Source organism: Pristis pectinata, chromosome 24 (genome assembly GCF_009764475.1).
Source record: "Pristis pectinata isolate sPriPec2 chromosome 24, sPriPec2.1.pri, whole genome shotgun sequence".
In the NCBI taxonomy this organism is placed as follows: Eukaryota; Metazoa; Chordata; class Chondrichthyes; order Rhinopristiformes; family Pristidae; genus Pristis; species Pristis pectinata.
The window spans coordinates 1021924-1042383 of NC_067428.1; the positions used below are offsets into that span (position 1 = coordinate 1021924).

The following is a 20460-nucleotide window of genomic DNA, read 5'->3' on the forward strand; positions in this document are numbered from 1 at the left end:
CTGAAAAGGAAATTATATTTGACAAATCTGGTCGATTTTTTTGTGGTTGTAACTTGCTGATTAGATAGAGGAGAATCAGATCATGCAACGCACTTGGATTTCAGAAGGACTTCCTGCCACCCAAGAGACAGTTAAACAAAACTGGAGCATGAGGTAATCATATCTATTGAGGACTGTTGGAGAAAAATGTTGGAGAAAAAATAGAGTTGGAACAAACAGGTCATTTTCAAGTTGGAATTCTGTAGTCAGTGGAATCCTGCAGGGATTGGCACTGGGGCCCCAGCTGTCAATAACCCATACCACTAATTTGGGTGAGGGAACAAATTGAAATATGCAGGTAGCCCCGCATTTAGGCTTCCTAGAAAACAGACTGTATCACCACTTTTCATAATGCAAAGGTGCGTCATTTGTATATGCATCAAGGAATGGGAGTTGAAAAGAAATGTTTTCTTGCCCCACACTTTGGGACCAGTGACTATTTCTATTAGTTTCAAATTAGTTATGGAAAGGGACAGATCTGGTCCACAAGTTAAAGTTCTGAATTGGAGCTAGGCAAAATTTGATGGTTTTAGACAGGAGCTTGCAGAAGTTGATTGGAGTCAGTTGTTTGGAGGGAAGTGCAAGGCTTTTAAAGAGAGATAGCAAGTTTCGGATCTGCATGTTCCTGTTAGAGTGCAGGGTAAGGCTGGCAGGAGTAGGGAACCCTGGGTGACAAAGGATATTGAGGTCCCAGTCAGGATAAAGGAGGCATGAGTCAGACACAGGCAGCTGGGATCAAGTGAATCCCAGGAGGAGCATGGGGATGCAAGAGTGTACTCGAGAAGGAAATCAGAAGGGCAAAACAAAAGGAGGCATGCGATCGGTTTGGCAGAGAAGATTAAGGAGAATCCAACGATATTTTATTTATATTAAGGGAAAAAGAATAACTAGAAAGAGCATAGGGCCCTCAAAGACCAAAGGGGACATCTTTACGTGGAGCCGCAGGAGATGGGCAAGGTCCTTAATGAACATTTCTCCTCTGTTTTTACTGTGGAGAAAGACATGAAGACTTTCAGACCTTGAAATAGTTAATGGGGAGGTCTTGGGGATAGTCCAAATTACAGCAGAGGCAGTATTGTGTAACATCTGTGGTAGATAAGTTACTAGAGGAGACTCTGAGCGATAAGATATACAAACATTTGAAAAGACAGACGATGATTAGGCACACTCAGCAGGGCTTTGTGCATGGAGATCACGTCTCACAAATTTGATCGAGTTTTTTTGAAGCAACCAAGAAGGTCGATGAGGGTAGGGCAGTAGACGTGGTCGATATGGACTTCAGTAAGGCCTTTGATAAGGTTCTGCATGGTAGACTGTTATGGAAAGTTAGATCGCATGGGATCCAGGGAGAGCTGGCTAATTGGACACACAACTGGCTTGATGGTAGGAAGCGTAGGGTGATGGTGGAAGGTTGTTTTTCGGACTGGAGGCCCGTGACTAGTGGTGTTCCCCGGGGCTCAGTGCTGGGCCCATTGCTATTTATCATCTACCTCAATGATTTGGATAAGAACGTACAAGGTAAGGTTAGTAAGTTTGCAGATGACACTAAGATAGGTGGTGTCAGTAACAGTGAAGATGGTTATCAGGATTTACAGAGGGATCTTGCTCAGCTGGGTAAGTGGGCCAGGAATGACAAATGGAGATTAATTCGGATAAGTGCGAGGTATTGCATTTTGCGAAGACAAATGAGGGTAGGACTTTCACAGGTAGGGCCTGGAGAGTGTTGTAGAACAGTGGGACCTTGGCATAGAAGTACATGGTTCCCTGAAAGTGGCATTGCAGGTAGACAGGGAGGTGAAGAAGGCTTTTGACATGCTGGCCTTCATCAGTCAGGGCACTGAGTATAGAACTTGGAACGTTATGTTGCAGTCGTACAAGCTGTTGGTGAGGCTGCATTTGGAACACTGTGTTCAGTTCTGGTCACCCTGATATAGGAAAGATATCATTAAGCTGGAAAGAGTGCACAGGAGATTTAGGAGGATGTTGCTGGGACTCAAGGGACTGAGTTATGGAGAGGTTGAGCAGGTTGGGACTCTTTTCATTGCAGCGTAGGAGAATGAGGGGTGATCCCATACAGGTGTATAAAATCATGAGGGGTATAGATAGAGTCAACATGCACAGACTTTTTCCCCAGCTAAGGGAAATCAAGAACTAAAGGGCATAAGTTTAAGGTGAGAGGGAAGTGATTTAATAGGAACCTGAGGGGCAACTTCTTCACCCAGAGAGTGGTCAGAATATGGAACAAGCTGCCAAGTAAGTGGTTGAGGCAGGTACATGAACAACACTTACTTGGACAGGTACATGGATAGGAAAGGTAGAGGGATATGGGCCAAATGCAGGCAAATGGGACTAGCTCATATGGGAATCTTGGTCAGCATGGACCAGTTGGGCCAAAGGGTCTGTTTCCATGCTGTATAACTCTAAATTCTGTGAGAGTAAATTTTATTCTGCATTTCAAATTTTTGCATAGCGAATTAAGAAATCTGTAAGGATGAATTTCCATAACCCAAATGGCTGTAATGGGGGGGGCAGCCAAGTGTGCCAACAATACAAAACTAAGTGGCAATGTTTACTGTGGTCCAAATGCACAGAAATCCCAAGAGGATTATGTAGATTAATGCACTCTGGGGAGGTTGGGTTGAAGCACTGAGGAAGAGTGAGAGATTTGATGCAGTGCTACAAACTTGCATTAAACTCTCTCATTCCTTGACACTGTCGAGTGGCAGGCCTAGTTTGTTTAATCTCTACCCACAGGGCAAACTCAGTGACCCAGGTTACGTTACTGAGCAAGGACAAGACAAGTGAAATATAATGCAGAAAAATGGGGCCATCCACATTGATGGGAAAATAGAAAAGTGGAGTGTTTTCTCTCCCCCAATGGCGAGAGATCAAAAGGAATTGCTGTTGACAGGGATTCATCTTCCTTGTACACAAGTCAGAGAAAGTTATTGTACAGATTCAAGAGGCAATTGAGAAGGCAAATTGTAAGATGAGTTTTTTTTTGCAAGAGAATTGGAGTGCAAAAGCAAGGACATCTTACTACAATTATATTTGGCCCAATGCGACCATACCTGGAATATTATGTACCAACTGACCTCTCAACAAAGGGTTGCTGAGTTTGCCTGTGGGTAGAGATTAAACAAACTAGGCCTGCCACTTGACAGTGTCAAAGAATGAGAGTTTAATGCAAGTTTGTAGCTCTGCATCAAACCTCTCACCCTTCCTCAATGCTTCAGCCCAACCTCCCTAGAGTGCATTAATCTACATAATGAGCAGAAAGTTATGCAACCATCACTGCCTTCAATCTAGAACCAACCACTGCAACCTCAGTCACCAAGTTACACCAGACAATGCTTGCGTATACAGCCTGCAGTGCGATTGAGTCTGTGCAACCCAGTGGAGAGAACTCTCAGATGCTGGGGAGAAAAGACAAGGAAGCAGTACAGGAAAGTGATGAGGATAATCACACAATTTCAGGAAGGGGAAAAGTACAAAAACAAGAGTGTTAACAAATAGGGTCCAGGTAAAAAGCACAGGAATAAGACAAATGGGCGATGATACAAAAATTGCAAAGATGATATAAATTTGGCTGTAAATTTCTTTATAAATCCATTTGTGGCTTTGTTCTTTCTTTTAAATCTTCACACTTCCCCATGAAGACAGGTTTCCAAGATATTAGCACTTCTTCCTGTCAGTCACAGGGGCCAGGACTTGATTCCAGGGTACACTTAACGTTGCTGACCATCCTTCATTGAATAGGGGAAGTCCTTACTTCAAACGAAAATAGGCCGCCTTGTATGACATCGATTTCAACTCCCTTATTTCCCCAGAAATACAAAGGTTACAGCCCAGGCTAATGAAAGCCAGGGTACATAGTAAATAGAGAACAGTGATGGATTCACTGCAAAAATAAATTCAAATTTGCTGAATTCTTGCACCAGGGACTCAGGGAACTGCTGGAATTACACTTCACAGTGAGGTACAATTCCTACTCATGACAAGGTGACATCAACAGCTATAACAACAATGGGAGGGAAGGGAAGGAATAATGTTGACAACAGTCCCATATGGGACAGGAAGCCCCATATTTAAATAGATGTTTGCTGGTCTGAACAATCAGTAAAGATTGCCCTTTTTCCCTACCCAGAAGAATGGAATCCTGGACTGGTCCAAAGCTGCTTGAACCCCGGACATTATTTTGCAGTTGGCAGCAAACACTGGGGTTACACAACGGTGCCACGAGTAGAGCTGCTGCCAATAGCTCCAGCAACATGGGTTCAGTCCTGACCTCCAACACCAACTGGAGTTTGTACACTCTTGCTATGACCATATGGGTTTTCCTGAGATGCTCCGGTTTTCTCTCTCTTCCCAAGGTTGGGCTGATTGGTAGGTTAGAGAAAGAGGCTGCTGGAATCTGGAACAACAAACAATCTGCTAAAGGAACTCGGTGGGTCGAGCAGCAACTATGGGGGCAGGGGGTGGGGTTGATGTTTCAAATTGTAACCTCGCATCAGGACCCAGCAGGTTTGCATTCGGTGAATTGCAGGATCAATGGGTTAATTGTGAATTGTCCCTAGTGTGTAGATGAGTGGTAGAATCTGGGGAGTTATTGTGGATTCAGGGAGCTGAAGAAATACACAAAAAGCTGGAAGAACTCAGCAGGTCAGGTAACATCGATAGAGGGAAATGGACAGTTGACCCTTCAGCTGGACTAAAGGATCTGTTACAATCTACTACTCCATGGTTGCGTGCAAAAACGTTATGAAAATCTGTATCGCACTGCATAAAGCACTTGTAAAAAGGTGGATGAATTAACCATACAAGCAGAAGTAAACTGATATTAGAATTGCTATTATGAAGACACGGCTACAAGGTGACCAAGAATGGGAGATGAATATCCAAGGAAGGAACATCAAAAATGAAAAGGAGTTGGGTGGCATTGTTCATAAAGGATGAAATCAGAGCAAAAGAAAGGTAGGATATTGTCAAACCCATCTGGGTGGAGCTAAGTACCACCAAAGAACCATCAATATGTTGAGGACTGACTATCCTCAATGTACTGATGACTGTCACAAGCCTTTCCAAGGAAAGAGAATGTAACATGACAATTCTTCATAAAGATGTTAAATGAAATACAGTGAAACTCCAATGATCTGGTAGCTGACCATTCTGAAACCCGCCAGGTACCACTCACCGTGACGTACCTGCCCCGCCAGGTACTGTTCGCAGTGCTCCCTTCTAACTCGCCAGGGCCCCTATTCCCACACTCTCAAACTAACCAGAGTCCTCTCTCCCACGCTTCCTTTAAACTTACCAGGTTCACTGGGAAATTTATAATACAATGTAACAGCTAAAAAAAAGTGAATTCAAAATGTGCAGGTGTACCACTATTGAATACTGATTACATAAATAATATTGAATAACATCTAATCGAGAAGAAAATCTGCTATTGCAGCAAAGCTGCGAGTGTGCCGGATGATCAAAGTTTTACTGTCATCCAATCTGAAAGTAGTGTTCTAAAGCTGAACAAAGGAAACTATGAAGGCATGACAGCAACCAGTTAAAGAAAGAACAGGGGAACTACAAGCTGTTTCTGGTGCGGAATCAGTCTGCTCTCATCCAGGTCATGTATAATTGTGGTAAGATATTCTTGTTGCTGTAGTGAAAACCTTTTCTAATCACTATGAATATACCATTTGCTTTAACAACTGCTTGCTTTCAGTGAATGGGACACCCAAGTCTCTTTGTACATTAACATTTCCCTCAGATTTAAAATAATACTGCCTTTCTGTTTTCCCTATTAAAGTGGATAACGTCATACTTATCCGCGTTTTCCTGCATCTTTCCACTTACTCAACTTGTTTAACTTGCCTTAACGGCTCTGTGCACCCCTTCAAAATTCACAATTCCACCCAGTTGTGCATTGTCAACAACCTTACTGATATTACATTTAGTTCCTAAAGTATTGTGCCCAGAATGGGATATAATCTCCAGTTGTGGCCAAACCAGTAAACACGGTAAAGGTTTACCCTGACTACCTTGAGTTGTTTTTCTATTTACTAAGCCCAAAATCTATTCGTTTTTGTTTACATATATACACTTTCTCAACCAGCCCTATCATTTCCAACAACACAGTCCCCATATATCCCTTGATCTGTTCTCATATCTCCTTAAGAATTGTCCCCTCGTCATACAGTAATACAGCAATACAGCACAGATACAGGCCCTTCGGCCCAACCAATCCATGCTGACCACAATGCCCACCCACCTAGTCCCAATTTCCTGCGTTCAGCCCATGTCCCTCTAAGCCCCGCCCCTCCCTGTACCTATCCAAGTGCTTCTTAAATGATACTCTTGTACCTGCCTCACCCACTTCCTCTGGCAGCTTGTTCCATATACTCACCACCCCGTGCATGAAAAAGTTGTCCTTCAGGTCCCTTTTAAATCTTTCCCCTCTCACCCCTCACCCTAAATCTATGCCCCCCTAGTTTTGGACTCCCCTACCCTGGAGAAAAGACTGTTACCGTCCACTTTACTTATGCTTCTCATAATGTTAAACATTTCTATAAGGTCGCCCATCATTCTCTGATGTTCCAGGAAATAAAGACCCAGCCTGGCCAACCTCTCCCTATATTTCAGACCCTCCAGTGCTGGCAACATCCTCGTAAATCTTTTCTGCACTCTTTCCGGTTTAACCACACCTTTCCCATAACAGGATGATCAACACTGTACACAGTGCTCCAAGTGCAGCCTCACCAACAACTTATACAAGGCGGATTTGTATATTGGCCTCACCAACAACTTACGGCTTGTTTTGCCTTTTATCATTCTTCTCAGCAAAATGTAATGCTTCACATTTTTCAGTATTAAATTTTATCTGAGGTTTTCCAAGCCACTGGGACCTTTTACTTTCAAGGGGATTTTGAAAGGTCCACCTTCTCTGCATTCACTTCTATTAAAACCCTCACGTATACTCCAGGCCGTTGTTCTCTTTTCCCAAGACTTTCTTGCAGTTATTCAGATGTTTTCTGCTGTCCAAAGTCTCCACCATTCTCCCTGCCTTTATTATATCTGCAAATTTGTCCTGTTTTCAACATTGACTTTGGCCTCCCTTTTCCTTTACTTACCTGTAAAAGTTCTCATTTTCTACTTCTCTATGTCAAGGTAGCTTAATCTCAATCTATTTTCTCCCTTATTTTTAGGTTTTTTTCTGGCTTCACAACATTGCAAAACTTTCTCTCTCTTTTCATGTTGCGGTCATTACAGAGACTGGGTTGGGGGGGTGGGGGGGACAGGACTGGATGCTTAATAGTCCAGGGTCTTGATGTTTTAGAAAAGATAGCGAGGGAGGTAAAAGGCAGGGGTGGGGGGGTGTTAAGTTGCACTATCAGGGACAATATTACAACTGTACTCAGAAGGGACATAATGGAATGCTCATCCACTGAGTCTGTATGGGTAGAAATCAAAATGAAGAACAGTACAATCATACTGTTCATACTAGAGACCATCACCACCCCCTCCCCTCCCATAGCCACTGGAACATTGAGGAACAGATATGCAGGCAGATTAGGGAAAGGTGTAAAAACAACAGGATTGTTGTCGTGGGTGACTTCAACTCCCCCAACAGACTGGGACCTCCTTAGTGCAAGAGGTTTAGACAGGGCAGAATTTGTTATGTGCATCCAGGAGAGTTTCTTAAATCAGTATATAGATAGTCCAATAAGAGGAGGGACCAGACTGGACCTGGTGTTGGGTAATAAGCCTGGCCAGGTGACTGACCTTTTAGTGGGAGAACAGTTAGAGAACAGTGACAACTCCTTAAATTTTAGGATAGCTTTGGATAAGGACCTTGCAAAGAAGTATTAAATTGGAGCAGAGCAAATTACAAGAGTATCAGGCAGGAACTAGGAAGAGTTAATTGGGAATAGTTTTTATTGGGCAAATCCACATCTGACGTGTGGAGGGTATTTAAAGACCAACGGCACAGAGTACAGGACAGGTATGTCCTTTAAGGAGGAAGGACAAGGATGGCAAGGTAATGGAACCTTAGATGTTGAGAGAGGTGGTGAATTTAGTCAAGAACGAGTGTATGCAAGGTTTAGGAAGATGAAATCAAATGGAGCCCTTCTATAAAGAAGCTAGAAAAGAACTCAGGAGGGGAATTAGGAGAGGCCAGGTAAAGCCCTTGGCAAGTAGGATTAAAGAGAATCCCAAGGCATTCGATATATACGTCAATAGTAAGAGGATAACCAGGGAGAGGGTAGAACCACTCAAGGATAAAGGAGGCAACATGTGCTCAGAGGCAGAGGATGGGGGTGAGGCCCTAAAGGAGTACTTTGCATCAGTATTTACTAAGGAGAAGGACGTGGAGGACAGGGAGATCAGTGTGGAGCTAATATGCTGGGGCATTTTGAGATAAAGGAGAAGGTAGCATTGGGTCTCTTAAAGAGCATTAAGGTGGATAAGTCCCCAGGGCCTCTTGGGATATACCCCAGATTACTGAGAGAGGCAAGATCCTGGAGGACTGGCGAGTAGCTAACGTTGTTCCATTATTCGAGGAAAATAGGAAAAAATCCTTGAAACTATAGACCTCTGAGTCTCACGTCAGTGGCAGGGAAGCAACTTGAGAGGATTCTTAAGAATAGGATTTACAAGCATTTGGAGAACCATGGCCTAATCAGGGACAGTCAGCATGGCTTTGTGGGAGGCAAGATGTGTCTTACGAACTTGAGTTTTTTTTGAGGAGGTGACGAGGGTGATTGATGAAGTTAGAGCTGTGGATGTTGTCTACATGGATTTTAGTAAGGTGTTTGACAAGGTCCCTCATGGGAGGCTCATTCAGAAGATTAAGATGCATGGGATCCACAGTGACATAGCCATTCGGATTCAGAACTGGCTTGCCCATAGAAGACAGGGAAGTGGTCGATGGGACTTATTCTGGCTGGAGGTCCATGATTAATAGTGTTCCGCAGGGATCTGTACTGTGGTGTCTAAGTGTGTCTAAGTGTGTCTAAGTGTGTCTAAGTGTGTCTAAGTGTGTCTAAGTGTGTCTAAGTGTGTCTAAGTGTGTCTAAGTGTGTCTAAGTGTGTCTAAGTGTGTCTAAGTGTGTCTACCATAGAACCATACAGCACAAAACAGGCCCTTTGGCCCACCGTGTTGTGCCGTCCATCAGACCACCCTCACACTACCTAACCCCTTCCTCCCGCATATCCCTCTATCTCACGTTCCTCCATATGCCTATCCAACAAGCTCTTGAACCTGTTCAATGTATCTGCCTTCACCACCACCCCAGGCAGTGCATTCCATGCACCAACCACTCTTTGGGTGAAAAACCTCCCTCTGACATCTCCCCTGAACCTCCCACCCATAACCTTAAAGCCATGACCTCTCGTCTTGAGCATTAGTGCCCTGGGAAGGAAGCGCTGACTGTCTACTCTATCTATTCCTCTCAATATTTTATATACCTCTATCATGTCTCCTCTCATCCTCCTCCTTTCCAGTGAATAAAGCCCTAGCACCTTAAGCCTCTCCTCATATTCAATACTCTCCAATCCAGGCAGCATCCTGGTAAATCTCCTCTGCACCCTCTCCAATGCCTCCACATCCTTCCTATAATGAGGCGACCAGAACTGAACACAGTACTCTAAGTGTGGCCTAACTAGAGTTTTGTAAAGCTGCATCATAACCTCGCGGCTCTTAAACTCAATCCCGCGACTTATGAAAGCCAACATCCCATTGGCCTTCTTAACTGCTCTTTCCACCTGTGAGGCAACTTTCATTGAACTGTGAATATGAACTCCCAGATCCCTCTGCTCCTCCACACTGCTAAGTACCTTGCCGTTTACCCTGTACTCTGCCCTGGAGTTTGTCCTTCCAAAGTGTACCACCTCACACTTCTCCAGATTGAACTCCATCTGCCACTTGTCAGCCCAGCTCTGCATCCTATCAATATCCCTCTGTAAGCTCTGACAGCCCTCCACACTATCCACAACACCGCCTATCTTAGTGTCATCCACAAACTTACTAACCCAGCCCTCCACCCCCTCATCTAAGTCATCTATAAATATCACAAAAAGTAGAGGTCCCAGAACCGATCCCTGCGGGACACCACTAGTCACTGCCTTCCAATCCGAGGGCACTCCTTCCACCACAACCCTCTGCTTTCTACATGCAAGCCAATTCCTAATCCACACAGCCAAGCTTCCTTGGATCCCTTGGCCTCTGACCTTCTGAAGAAGCCTACCACGAGGAACCTTATCAAATGCCTTACTAAAATCCATGTAAACCACATCCACCACACTGCCCTCATCAATCTTCCTGGTCACCTCCTCAAAGAACTCTATCAGGCTTGTGAGGCAAGATCTTCCCTTCACAAAGCCATGCTGGCTGTCCCTAATCAGTCCATGATTCTCTAGGTGTTCATAAATCCTATCCCTTAGAATCCTTTCTAACAGCTTACCCACCACAGACGTGAGACTCACCGGTCTATAATTCCCTGGCCTATCCCTATTACCTTTTTTGAACAAGGGGACCACATTCGCAACCCTCCAATCCTCCGGCACCACCCCCGTAGACAACGAGGACTCAAAGATCCTTACCAGCGGTTCAGCAATCTCCTCCCTAGCCTCTCGAAGCAGCCTGGGGAAAATCCCGTCAGGCCCCGGAGATTTATCTGTCTTAATATTATTTAACAACTTCAACACATCCTCTCTCTTGATATCAACAACCTCGAGAACACTACCCCTACCAGCACTCCCTTCCGCATCATCAAGACCCCTCTCCCTGGTGAATACCGAAGAGAAGTACTCATTCAGAACTTCTCCCACTTCCGCCGCCTCCAAGCAAATTCTCCCACCTTTGTCCTTAATCGGACCTACCTTCACACTAGCCATCCTCCCACCCTTCACGTACTTGAAAAAGGCCTTGGGATTTTCCTTAACCCTACTAGCCAAAGCCTTTTCATGTCCCCTTCTAGCTCTCCTCAGCCCTTTCTTAAGTTCCTTCCTCGCTACCCTATATTCCTCACGGGCCCTGTCTGAACCTTGCTGCTTATACCTCACGTATGCTACCTTCTTCTCCCTAACAAGTCGTTCCACGTCTCTCGTCACTCACGGTTCCTTCACCCTGCCATTCCTTCTCTGCCTCACCGGGACATATTTATCCCTAACATCCTGCATAAGATCCCTGAATATTGACCACATCCCCATGGTACATTTTCCTTCAAAAAGGACATCCCAATTTACACTCCCAAGTTCTCTCCTTATAGCCTCGTAGTTAGCCCTTCCCCAATTGAAAAACCTCTTGTCCTCTCTGCACCTGTCCCTGTCCATGACAATTTTAAAGGTTATGGAGCAATGGTCACTGTCCCCCAAATGCTCACCCACCAATAGATCCTTCACCTGTCCCGGTTCATTTCCTAAAACTAGATCTAACATGGCATTCCCTCTGGTCGGCCTGTCAACATACTGCGTCAGGAATCACTCCTGGACACACTTAACAAATTCTGTCCCATCCAAACCTTTGGCACTAAGCAGGTTCCAGTCTATATTTGGGAAGCTGAAGTCTCCCATTATAACCCTGTTATTTCTGCTTCTCTCCAAACACTGCCTGCCAATCTGCTCCTCTATAACTCTACTGCTACCGGGGGGCCTATAGAATACTCCTAGTAGAGTAACTGCTCCTTTCTTGTTCCTTAACTCCACCCATACGGACTCTAGAGATGATCCTTCTACAACATCCATCTTGTGTCTGTGTGTGTGTCTGTGTGTGTGTCTGTGTATATGACACGGATGTAAATGTGAATTGTGGGTTTGTAAGTTCACAAACAATACAAGGATTGGTGATGTGAAAGTATAGAAGATTGCCAAAGGATACAGCTTTGCAGATATGGGCAGAAATATATGGGCAGACGGAGTTTAATCTGGCCAAATGTGAGGTGGTGCACTTTGGGAGATCAAATGTAAAGGGTCAGTACACTGTTAATGGACAGACCCATAACAGTGTTGATATACAGAGGGATCTTGGAATCCAAGTCCATAGTTCCCTGAAAGTGGCTGCACAGGTTGATAGGGTGGTAAAGAAGGTGTACGGCACGGTTGCGTTCATTGGTCAAGGCACTGAGTTCACGAGTTAGAAAATTACATTGCAACTTTATAAAACTCTAGTTAGGCCACATCTGAAGTACTGCACTCATTTCTGGTCACCCCATTACAGGAAGGACGTGGAGGCTTTGGAGAGGGTGCAGAAAAGGTTCACCAGGATGCTGCTTGGATTAGAGGACCCGTGCTATCAGGAGAGGTTGGACAAACTTGGGTTGTTTTCTCTGGAGTGACGGAGGCTAAGGGGAGATCCAACTGAAGTTTACAAGATTATGAGAGGCATAGATAGACTGCCGGTATCTTTATCCCAGGGTCAAAATTCCTAATACTAGAGAGCATGTATTTAAGGTGAGAGAGTGCAAGTTCAAAGAAGATGTGCAGTTTTTTTCTTATACAGAGACCGGTGGGTGCCTGGAATGTGCCGCCAGTAGTAGTGGTGGTGGTAGAGGTGGAGGCAAATATGATAGAGGCATTTAATAGGCTCTTAGATAGACATGTGAATCTGCAGAGAATGGAGGGATATGGACATTCTGCAGGCAGAAGGGATTAGTTTAGTTGGGGCATTTAGTTACTAGTTTAACTAGTACAGCACAACATTGTGGGCCAAAGGGCCTGTTCCTGTGCTGTACTCTTCTATGTTCTAACTTGATACTGTGCTAAGGAATCAGTCCCAGCCCACAAGGCACAGTTGGCACACATCAATACTGCATCAATTTGATCAAATTTCATTCTGGTGAAGAGAGTACTACGTACAAACACTTTGCCTGACCGGTATTTTCATGTTGTAACTTTACAAAAACATGTATATATGTTCTCAGTACAAGCACCAGTATCTAATCCCTCCATTCAAAATCCACAGCACATTTGGTGATACATATTCACTGACCTAAGTACATGCCAGTGACCCTATTACTTCCGTCCACAGGGCTCTTACGTGCACACTACCCAAGTGGTAAGGGTTAATGACTGCCAAGTATCAGTATATGCCCACTCTTCCCTCAATAAAAGGCTCAGTACAGAAATAATAGCAGAAACCAAGTGGCCCCAGAACATGCCCAAAACCCCACTATTAGTGCATTACACATCCTTCACCTGCCTAAGAATTGATCTCTTTTCAACAGATTTAGGCAATTTCACAGGGGCTCTGAACAGGAAGCAGTACCAGCACAAGTGATGCTTTGCAAGCAGGTCATCAAAATGCATAGTGCAGCACAATACTTTTGAGTTGCCGTTAGCAAAGTTGGCTGGGGAAGTCATCGATTTTCCCATCTGATTAAAAATATTACACCTGCTCATTCTTCCTGCTCAGTGTTTAACTGACACATTATTCTTTTAATTAACAATTTTATCCTGTTAATCCTATTCAGATTTTGAGGTTTGTTGTGCTTATTGTTCCTACCTGTTCGTCCCCATCCAAATCATCATTCTCCCTTCGTTCTTCTCCGATAGAAGTTCATCAGATTCAGCTAGGTTGGTGCTGGAAGATGGAGATGTCTCACCCACGCTAGAAGAGTCATCACTCGTGTACGTATAGCTCCGCACGAGGTGCCGATCAGTTTGCAAAGCAAGTTTGAGTTCCTTTGAAAAGCTGGAGTGTTCAGGGTTCAGACACTCCATCCACTGGACAGGCTCCTGCTCTTTCAGCTCTGGACTCAAAGGCACCTGGTTACTTTCTTGAATAATGCCATTAAATGGTGAAGGACAAGAACCATCCAAGCCAGCAGATGGTGTTGTTCCCTTGAGTTCTTGCTCTGTACTGGACGCAAGGGGAATCTCTGGCAATTCTGCTGCTGGTTCCATTGTCAACAAGAAACCAATGTCACAGAAACCTGTAATGTAAAATTTGTAAAAAAAAAACTCCATAATACAAAACCTTCTGTAATGCAGACTCATTTGACTACATCCTTTTCCATGACTTGACTGATTCAATCCTAAAATTGGCTTGCCCATAGAAGACAGAGGGTAGTGGTGGATGGGTCTTACTCTGAATGGAGGTCTGTGATAAGTGCTGTTCTGCAGGGATCTGCACTGGGACCTCTGCTGTTTGTCATGTGGATTGCACATAAAATTACCAAAGGATACAAGGATATTAGGCTAACAGGAAGCAGCTTAAGAAGGAAATTAGGAGAGCCAGGAGGGGACATGAGAAGGCCTTGGCAGGTAGGATTAAGGAAAACCCCAAGGCATTCTACAAGTATGTGAAGAGCAAGAGGATAAGACACGAAAGGATAGGACCTATCAAGTGCAGCAGTGGGAAAGTGCGTATTGATCCAGAAGAAATAGCAGAGGTACTTAATGAATACTTTACATCAGTATTCACTATGGAAAAAGATTTGGTCATTGTAGCGAGTAGCAGGCTGAAAGGCTTGAGCATGTAGATATTAAGAAAGAGGATGTGTCTGCAGCTTTCGCAAAGCATCAAGTGAGATAAGCCGCCGGGACTGGATGAGATGTACCCCAGGCTGCTGTGGGAGGCGAGGGAAGAGATTGCCGAGCCTCTGACAATGATCTTTGCATCGTCAATGGAGACGGGAGAGGTTCCAGAAGATTGGAGGGTTGCGGATGTTGTTCCCTTATTCAAGAAAGGGAGTAGAGATAGTCCAGGGAATTATAGACCGGTGAGTCTTACCTCAGTGGTTGGTAAGTTGATGGAGAAGATCCTGAGAGGCTGGATTTATGAACATTTGGAGAGGTATAATATGATTAGGAATAGTCAGCACGGCTTTGTCAAGGGCAGGTCCTGTCTTACGAGCCTGATTGAATTTTTTGTGGATGTGACTAAACACATCAATGAAGGGAGAGCAATAGATGTAGTGTATATGGATTTCAGCAAGGCATTTGATAAGATACCCCATGCAAGGCTTATTGAGAAAGTAAGGAGGCATGGGATCCAAGGGGACATTGCACTGTGCATCCAGAACTGGCTGGCCCACAGAAGGCTAGGAGGGGTTGTTGAAGGGTCGTATTCTGCATGGAGGGCGGTGACCAGTGGTGTACCTCAGGGATCTGTACTGGGACCCTTACTCTTTGTGATTTTTATAAACGACCTGGATGAGGAAGTGGAGGGATGGGTTAGTAAGTTTGTAGATGACACAAAGGATGGAGGTGTTGTGGATAGTTTGGACAGCTGTCAGAGGTTACAGCGGGACATAGATAGGATGCAAAGTTGGGCTAAGGAGTGGCAGATGGAGTTCAACCCAGAGAAGTGTGAAGTGGTTCATTTTGGTGGGTCAAATATGATGGCAGAGTATAGTATTAATGGTAGGACTCTTGGCAGTGTGGAGGATCAGAGGGATCTTGGGGTCTGAGTCCATAGGACGCTCAAAGCGGCTGCAAAGGTTGACTCTGTGGTTAAGGAGGCATGTGGTGTATTGTCCTTCATCAATTGTGGAATTGAATATAGGTGCCGTGAGGTATTTTTGCAGCTATATCGGACCCTGGTCAGACCCCGCTTGGAGTACTGTGCTCAGTTCTGGTCGCCTCACTACAGGAAAGATGTGGAAGCCATAGAGAGGGTGCAGAGGAGATTTACAAGGATGCTGCCTGGAATGCAGAGCATGCCTTATGAAAGCAGGTTGAGGGAACTTGGCCTTTTCTCCTTGGAGCGACGGGAGGATGAGGGGGGACCTGATAGAGGTATATAAGATGATGAGAGGCATTGATCGGGTGGACAGTCAGAGGCTTTTCCCCAGGGCTGAAATGGTGGCCACAAGAGGACATAGGTTTAAGGTGCTGGGGAGTAGGTATAGAGATGTCAGGGGTAAGTTTTTTTTACTCAGAGAGTGGTGAGTGTGTGGAATGGGCTGCCGGCAACGGTGGTGGAGGCAGATATGATAGGGTCTTTCAAGAGACTGTTGGATAGGTACATGGAGCTGAGAAAAATAGAGGGCTATGGGTAAGCCAAGTAATTTCTAGGGAAGGGACATGTTCGGCACAGCTTTGTGGGCCAAAGGGCCTGAATTGTGCTGTAGATTTTTCTATGTTTCTATGATACAGCAGGATATGGCTCAATTGCAGATATGGGCAGGGAAGTGGCAGATGGAGTTTAATCCAGGCAAGTGTGAGATGTTGCACTTTGGTAGATCCAACATAAAGGGAGAGTACACAGTTAATGGCAGGATCCTTAACAACGTTGACAAACAGAGGGATCTTGGGGTCCATGTACATGGCTCCCTAAAAGTGAAGACACAGGTTGAAGGCAGCATATGGCATGCTTGCCTTCATTAGTTGAGGCATTGAGTTCAAAAGCCAGGAAGTTATGTTACAGTTTTAAAACTCTGGTTAGGCCACATGCATTCAGTTCTGGTTATAGGAAGGATATGAAATCTTTGGAGAAGGTGCAGAGGAGATTTATCAGTTTGCTGTCTGGTTTGGAGGACATGTGCAATGAGGAGAGGTTGGACAAGCTGGGGCTGTTTTCTCTGCAGGGGCAGAGGCTGAGGGGAGATTTGATAGAAGTTTATAAAACTATGCAAGGCATTGATAGAGTAGACAGCCAATATCTTTTTCCCAGGGTTGAAACATCCAGTACTAGAGGACATTATATTTAAGGTGAGGGGGGGAAAGTACAAAGGAGATGTGTGTCGGTGCTTGGAATGTACTGCCAGGGTGGAGCATTTCAGAGACTCTTAGACAGGCACACAGAGAAGGGAGGGATATGGTGTGGGGAAGAGGGATTAGATTAATTAGGAGTCATTGATTTAATTAGTTTGGCACAACATCGTGGGCCGAAAGGCCTGACCCGTGCTGTACTTTTCTCTGCTGTCTCCTGGAGTTTTACATTTGCATCCAATTTTTTTTCTTAAAACATCTCACCATAGTGTGAAAGAGTAAAACTGTTCCAATATGCTGTGACAACATCCACACTGCTGCCTTTTACACAAAACAACTTGCACTTGTCTTCAGGAAGTTATCAAAAAAAAGACAATGAGCTGATGGACAATTAAGTTCTAAGTAAGGCCATTCTTACTTGGCTGAAATAAAGGAGAGCTTGGTATGTGTCTGGGCTTAAGGGGGAAATGAGGAGACACAGTCTTTTTTAAAAAACAAGTACAGCTCATTTATGAATCCAGATACCAACAGATGTCATTGCAACTGTGGGAAGGTCAGTGGTTCACAGGGATGAGCAATAGGTAAAATCCCCAAGATAAACCCTCTCTGTGAGGCAGAATATAGGACACAGCACAGAACAGGCCCTTTGGCCCATCATCTCTGTGCCGACCATGATGCTAATCTAAATCATCCCATCTTCCTGCACAATGTCCATACCCCTCCATTCTCTGCCTGTTCATGTCTAAACACCTCTTAAATGTTCCTGATGTTTCTGCTTCTCCCACCTTCCCCAGCAGCACACTTCAGACACCTACCACACTCTGTATAGAAAAACAAAACTTGGTTCGCAAATCTCCTCTAAACTTTACCCTCTCACACATGCCTTCTAATATTTGACATTTTCACCCTATGAAAAAGACTCTGAGTATCTACCCGACCTATGCCTCTCATAATTTGATAGACTTCTATCAGCCTCCGATGCTCCAGAGAAAATCCAAGTTTGTCCAACCTCTCCTAAAACAAATACTCTCCAAGCTGGCAGCATCCTCATCAACCTCTTCTGCACCCTCTCCAAAGCCTCCACACCTTTCTTATAGTATGGCAACCAGAACTACTCATAATACTCCAAATGTAGCCTAACTAAACTTTTACACAACTGCAACACAACTTCCTGACTTTTATACTAAAGAAGGCATGCATGCCATACCCCTTCTTTACCACCTTATTCCCTTGTGCTACCATTTTCAGGGAGCCATGGACTTGCACCCCAAGATCACTCGGTACATCAATGCTCCCAAGGATCCTGCCATTTGCTGTATACTTTCCTCAGAGAAGAGGATAATGCCTTTGAAGAAAGGCCTTAGGGGATCCCTTATCGTAGTCCTTTGCGTTTTGTTAACATCTTTCTATTGTCTGTTGGTAAAAGCTCAAGTTCCACTTACTGAGGTTAAAAATTGTCCAGGTGGGGAGTTTGGCTTCTGAAGTTGATATCCGTTTCTCCCCACTGCATCAGGATGGTAAGGATATTCGAGGCTGAGCTGGCAGAAGCTATGGATGAATGGTGATCTTCCAGCTCAAGTTCTCATCAATACCAGATCCACTGTCAGGCTAAATTAGTCAAAATTCTCATACAAAATCCAACCCTGGGTGTTTAAGCTGATTAAATAAACATGGTGGGTGTAGTGGGTGACCCCAATTAGTGTTATTTATTGTTGTTCTGTGCCACTGACAAACACATCACAGAAGTTACTTCAATAACTGAATCAATCAGACTGAATGCCATATACAGACAGACCACTGAAACTGAAAACATGAACTTCCTAAGGGGGTAAACAACCTAATGATAGGAAAGGGCCACAACCAAAGAGAGCAAGTGTGTAACCCCAGCAGAGGCCCATTCCAGGGTAGAGTCATAGAATGAAACAAACCCTTCGGCCCAACTTGATTACGCCGACCAAGTTGCCTACCTGAGTTAGTCCCATTTACCTGCATTTGTCCCTCAACCATTCCTACCCACAGACCTGTCCAAATGTATTTTTAAACATTCTAAATTGTGCCCACACCTCTACAGCCTCCTCTGGCAACTCATCCCACATACCCATCACCCTCTGTGCAAAAACGTTGCCCCATCTTTTCCCTCTTAAATTAAGCCAATGTTTCCAGTTTTACACTCCCCTACCCTGGGAAAAAGACTGACCATCCACTAAGTCGATGCCTCTCATGACCTCGTATATCACCCTAAGGTCACACCACAGCTTCCCTCACTCCAGGGTAAACAGTCCCAGCCTACTCAGTCTCTCCATGTAGCTCAAGCCCTCCAGTCCCAGCAACATCCTTGTGAAGACACAAGCAACTGCAGATGCCAGAATCTGGAGCAACAAGCAATCTGCTGGAAGAACTCTGCGGGTTGAGCAGCATCTGTGGGGGGAGGGGGGAGAGAAGGAACTGTTGACGTTTTGGGTTGAAACCCTGCATCAGGACTACCTGGTTCATTCATCCCTCATAAGAACATAAGAAATAGGAGGAGGAGGCAGCCATCTGGCCCAGAGAGCCTGCTCTGCCATTCAACAAGATCATGGCTGATCTGGCCGTGGACTCAGATCCATCACCCTACCTTTTCCCCATAACCCTTAATTCCCCTAATATGCACAAATCTATCTGACTGTGCCTTAAATATATTTAATGAGGTAGCCTCCACTGCTTCCTTGGACAGAGAATGCCACAGATTCACTACTCTCCGGAGAAAAGCAGTTCCTCCTCATCTCTGTCCTAAATCTATTCCCCCAAATCTTGAGGCTATGTCCCCTCGTTCTAGTCTCACCTACCAGAGGAAACAACTTTCCTGCCTCTATCTTATCTATCACTTTCATAATTGTATGTTTCTATAAGATCCCCTCTCATTCTTCTGAATTCCAGCAAGTATAGTCCCAGGCGACTCAATCTCTCCTCATAGGTTAACCCCCTCATCTCCGGAATCAACCTGGTGAACCTCCTCTGCACCGCCTCCAAAGCCAGTACATCTTTCCTCAAGTAAGGAGACCAGAACTGCATGCAGTACTCCAGGTGCGGCCTCACCAGTACCCTGTACAGTTGCAGCATAACCTCCCTGCTCTTAAATTCAATCCCTCTGGCAATGAAGACCAACATTCCATTTGCCTTCTTGATAACCTGTTACACCGGAAACTAACCTTTTGTGATTCATGCACAAGCACTCCCAGCTCCCTCTGCATAACAGCATGCTGCAATCTTTCACCATTTAAACAATAATCTGATCTTCTACTTTCCCTTCTAAAGTGGATGACCTCACATTTACCAACATTGTATTTCATCTGCCAGACCCTTGCCCACTCACTTAACCTATCTCTCTCCACAGACTCTCCGCATCCTCTGAACAATTTGCTTTTCCACTCAATTTAATGTCATCAGCAAATTTAGATACGCTGCACTCGGTCCCCTCTTCCAAATTGTTAACATACATCTTGAACAGTTGTGGGCCCAGCACCAACCCCCGCTGCACCACACTCACCACTGATTGCCAACCAGAGAAACACCCATTTATCCCAACTCTCTGCCTTCTATTGGTTAACCAATCCCTATCCATGCTAATACATTACCCCCAACTCCATGCATCCTTATCTTACGGATGAGTCTTTTATGCAGCACCTTATCTAATAACTTCTGGAAATCCAAGTATACAACATCCACCTGTTCCCTTCTATCCACTGTGGTCATTATATCCTCAAAGCACTCCAGTAAGTTTTTCAAATAGGA

The 20460-nt window shown here is 44.7% G+C and overlaps 1 protein-coding gene across 1 annotated transcript in view; it reads right to left on the reverse strand.

Moving 5' to 3' along the window:
- Positions 1 to 20460, reverse strand: part of LOC127582630 (E3 ubiquitin-protein ligase Arkadia-like) — a 100383-nt gene that overhangs the window by 75608 nt on the left and 4315 nt on the right. The window contains exon 2 of the mRNA XM_052038094.1: positions 13538 to 13967. Coding sequence (XP_051894054.1) covers positions 13538 to 13938 — 401 coding nt within the window. The 5' untranslated portion in view covers positions 13939 to 13967. The remainder of the gene's footprint in view (positions 1 to 13537; positions 13968 to 20460) is intronic.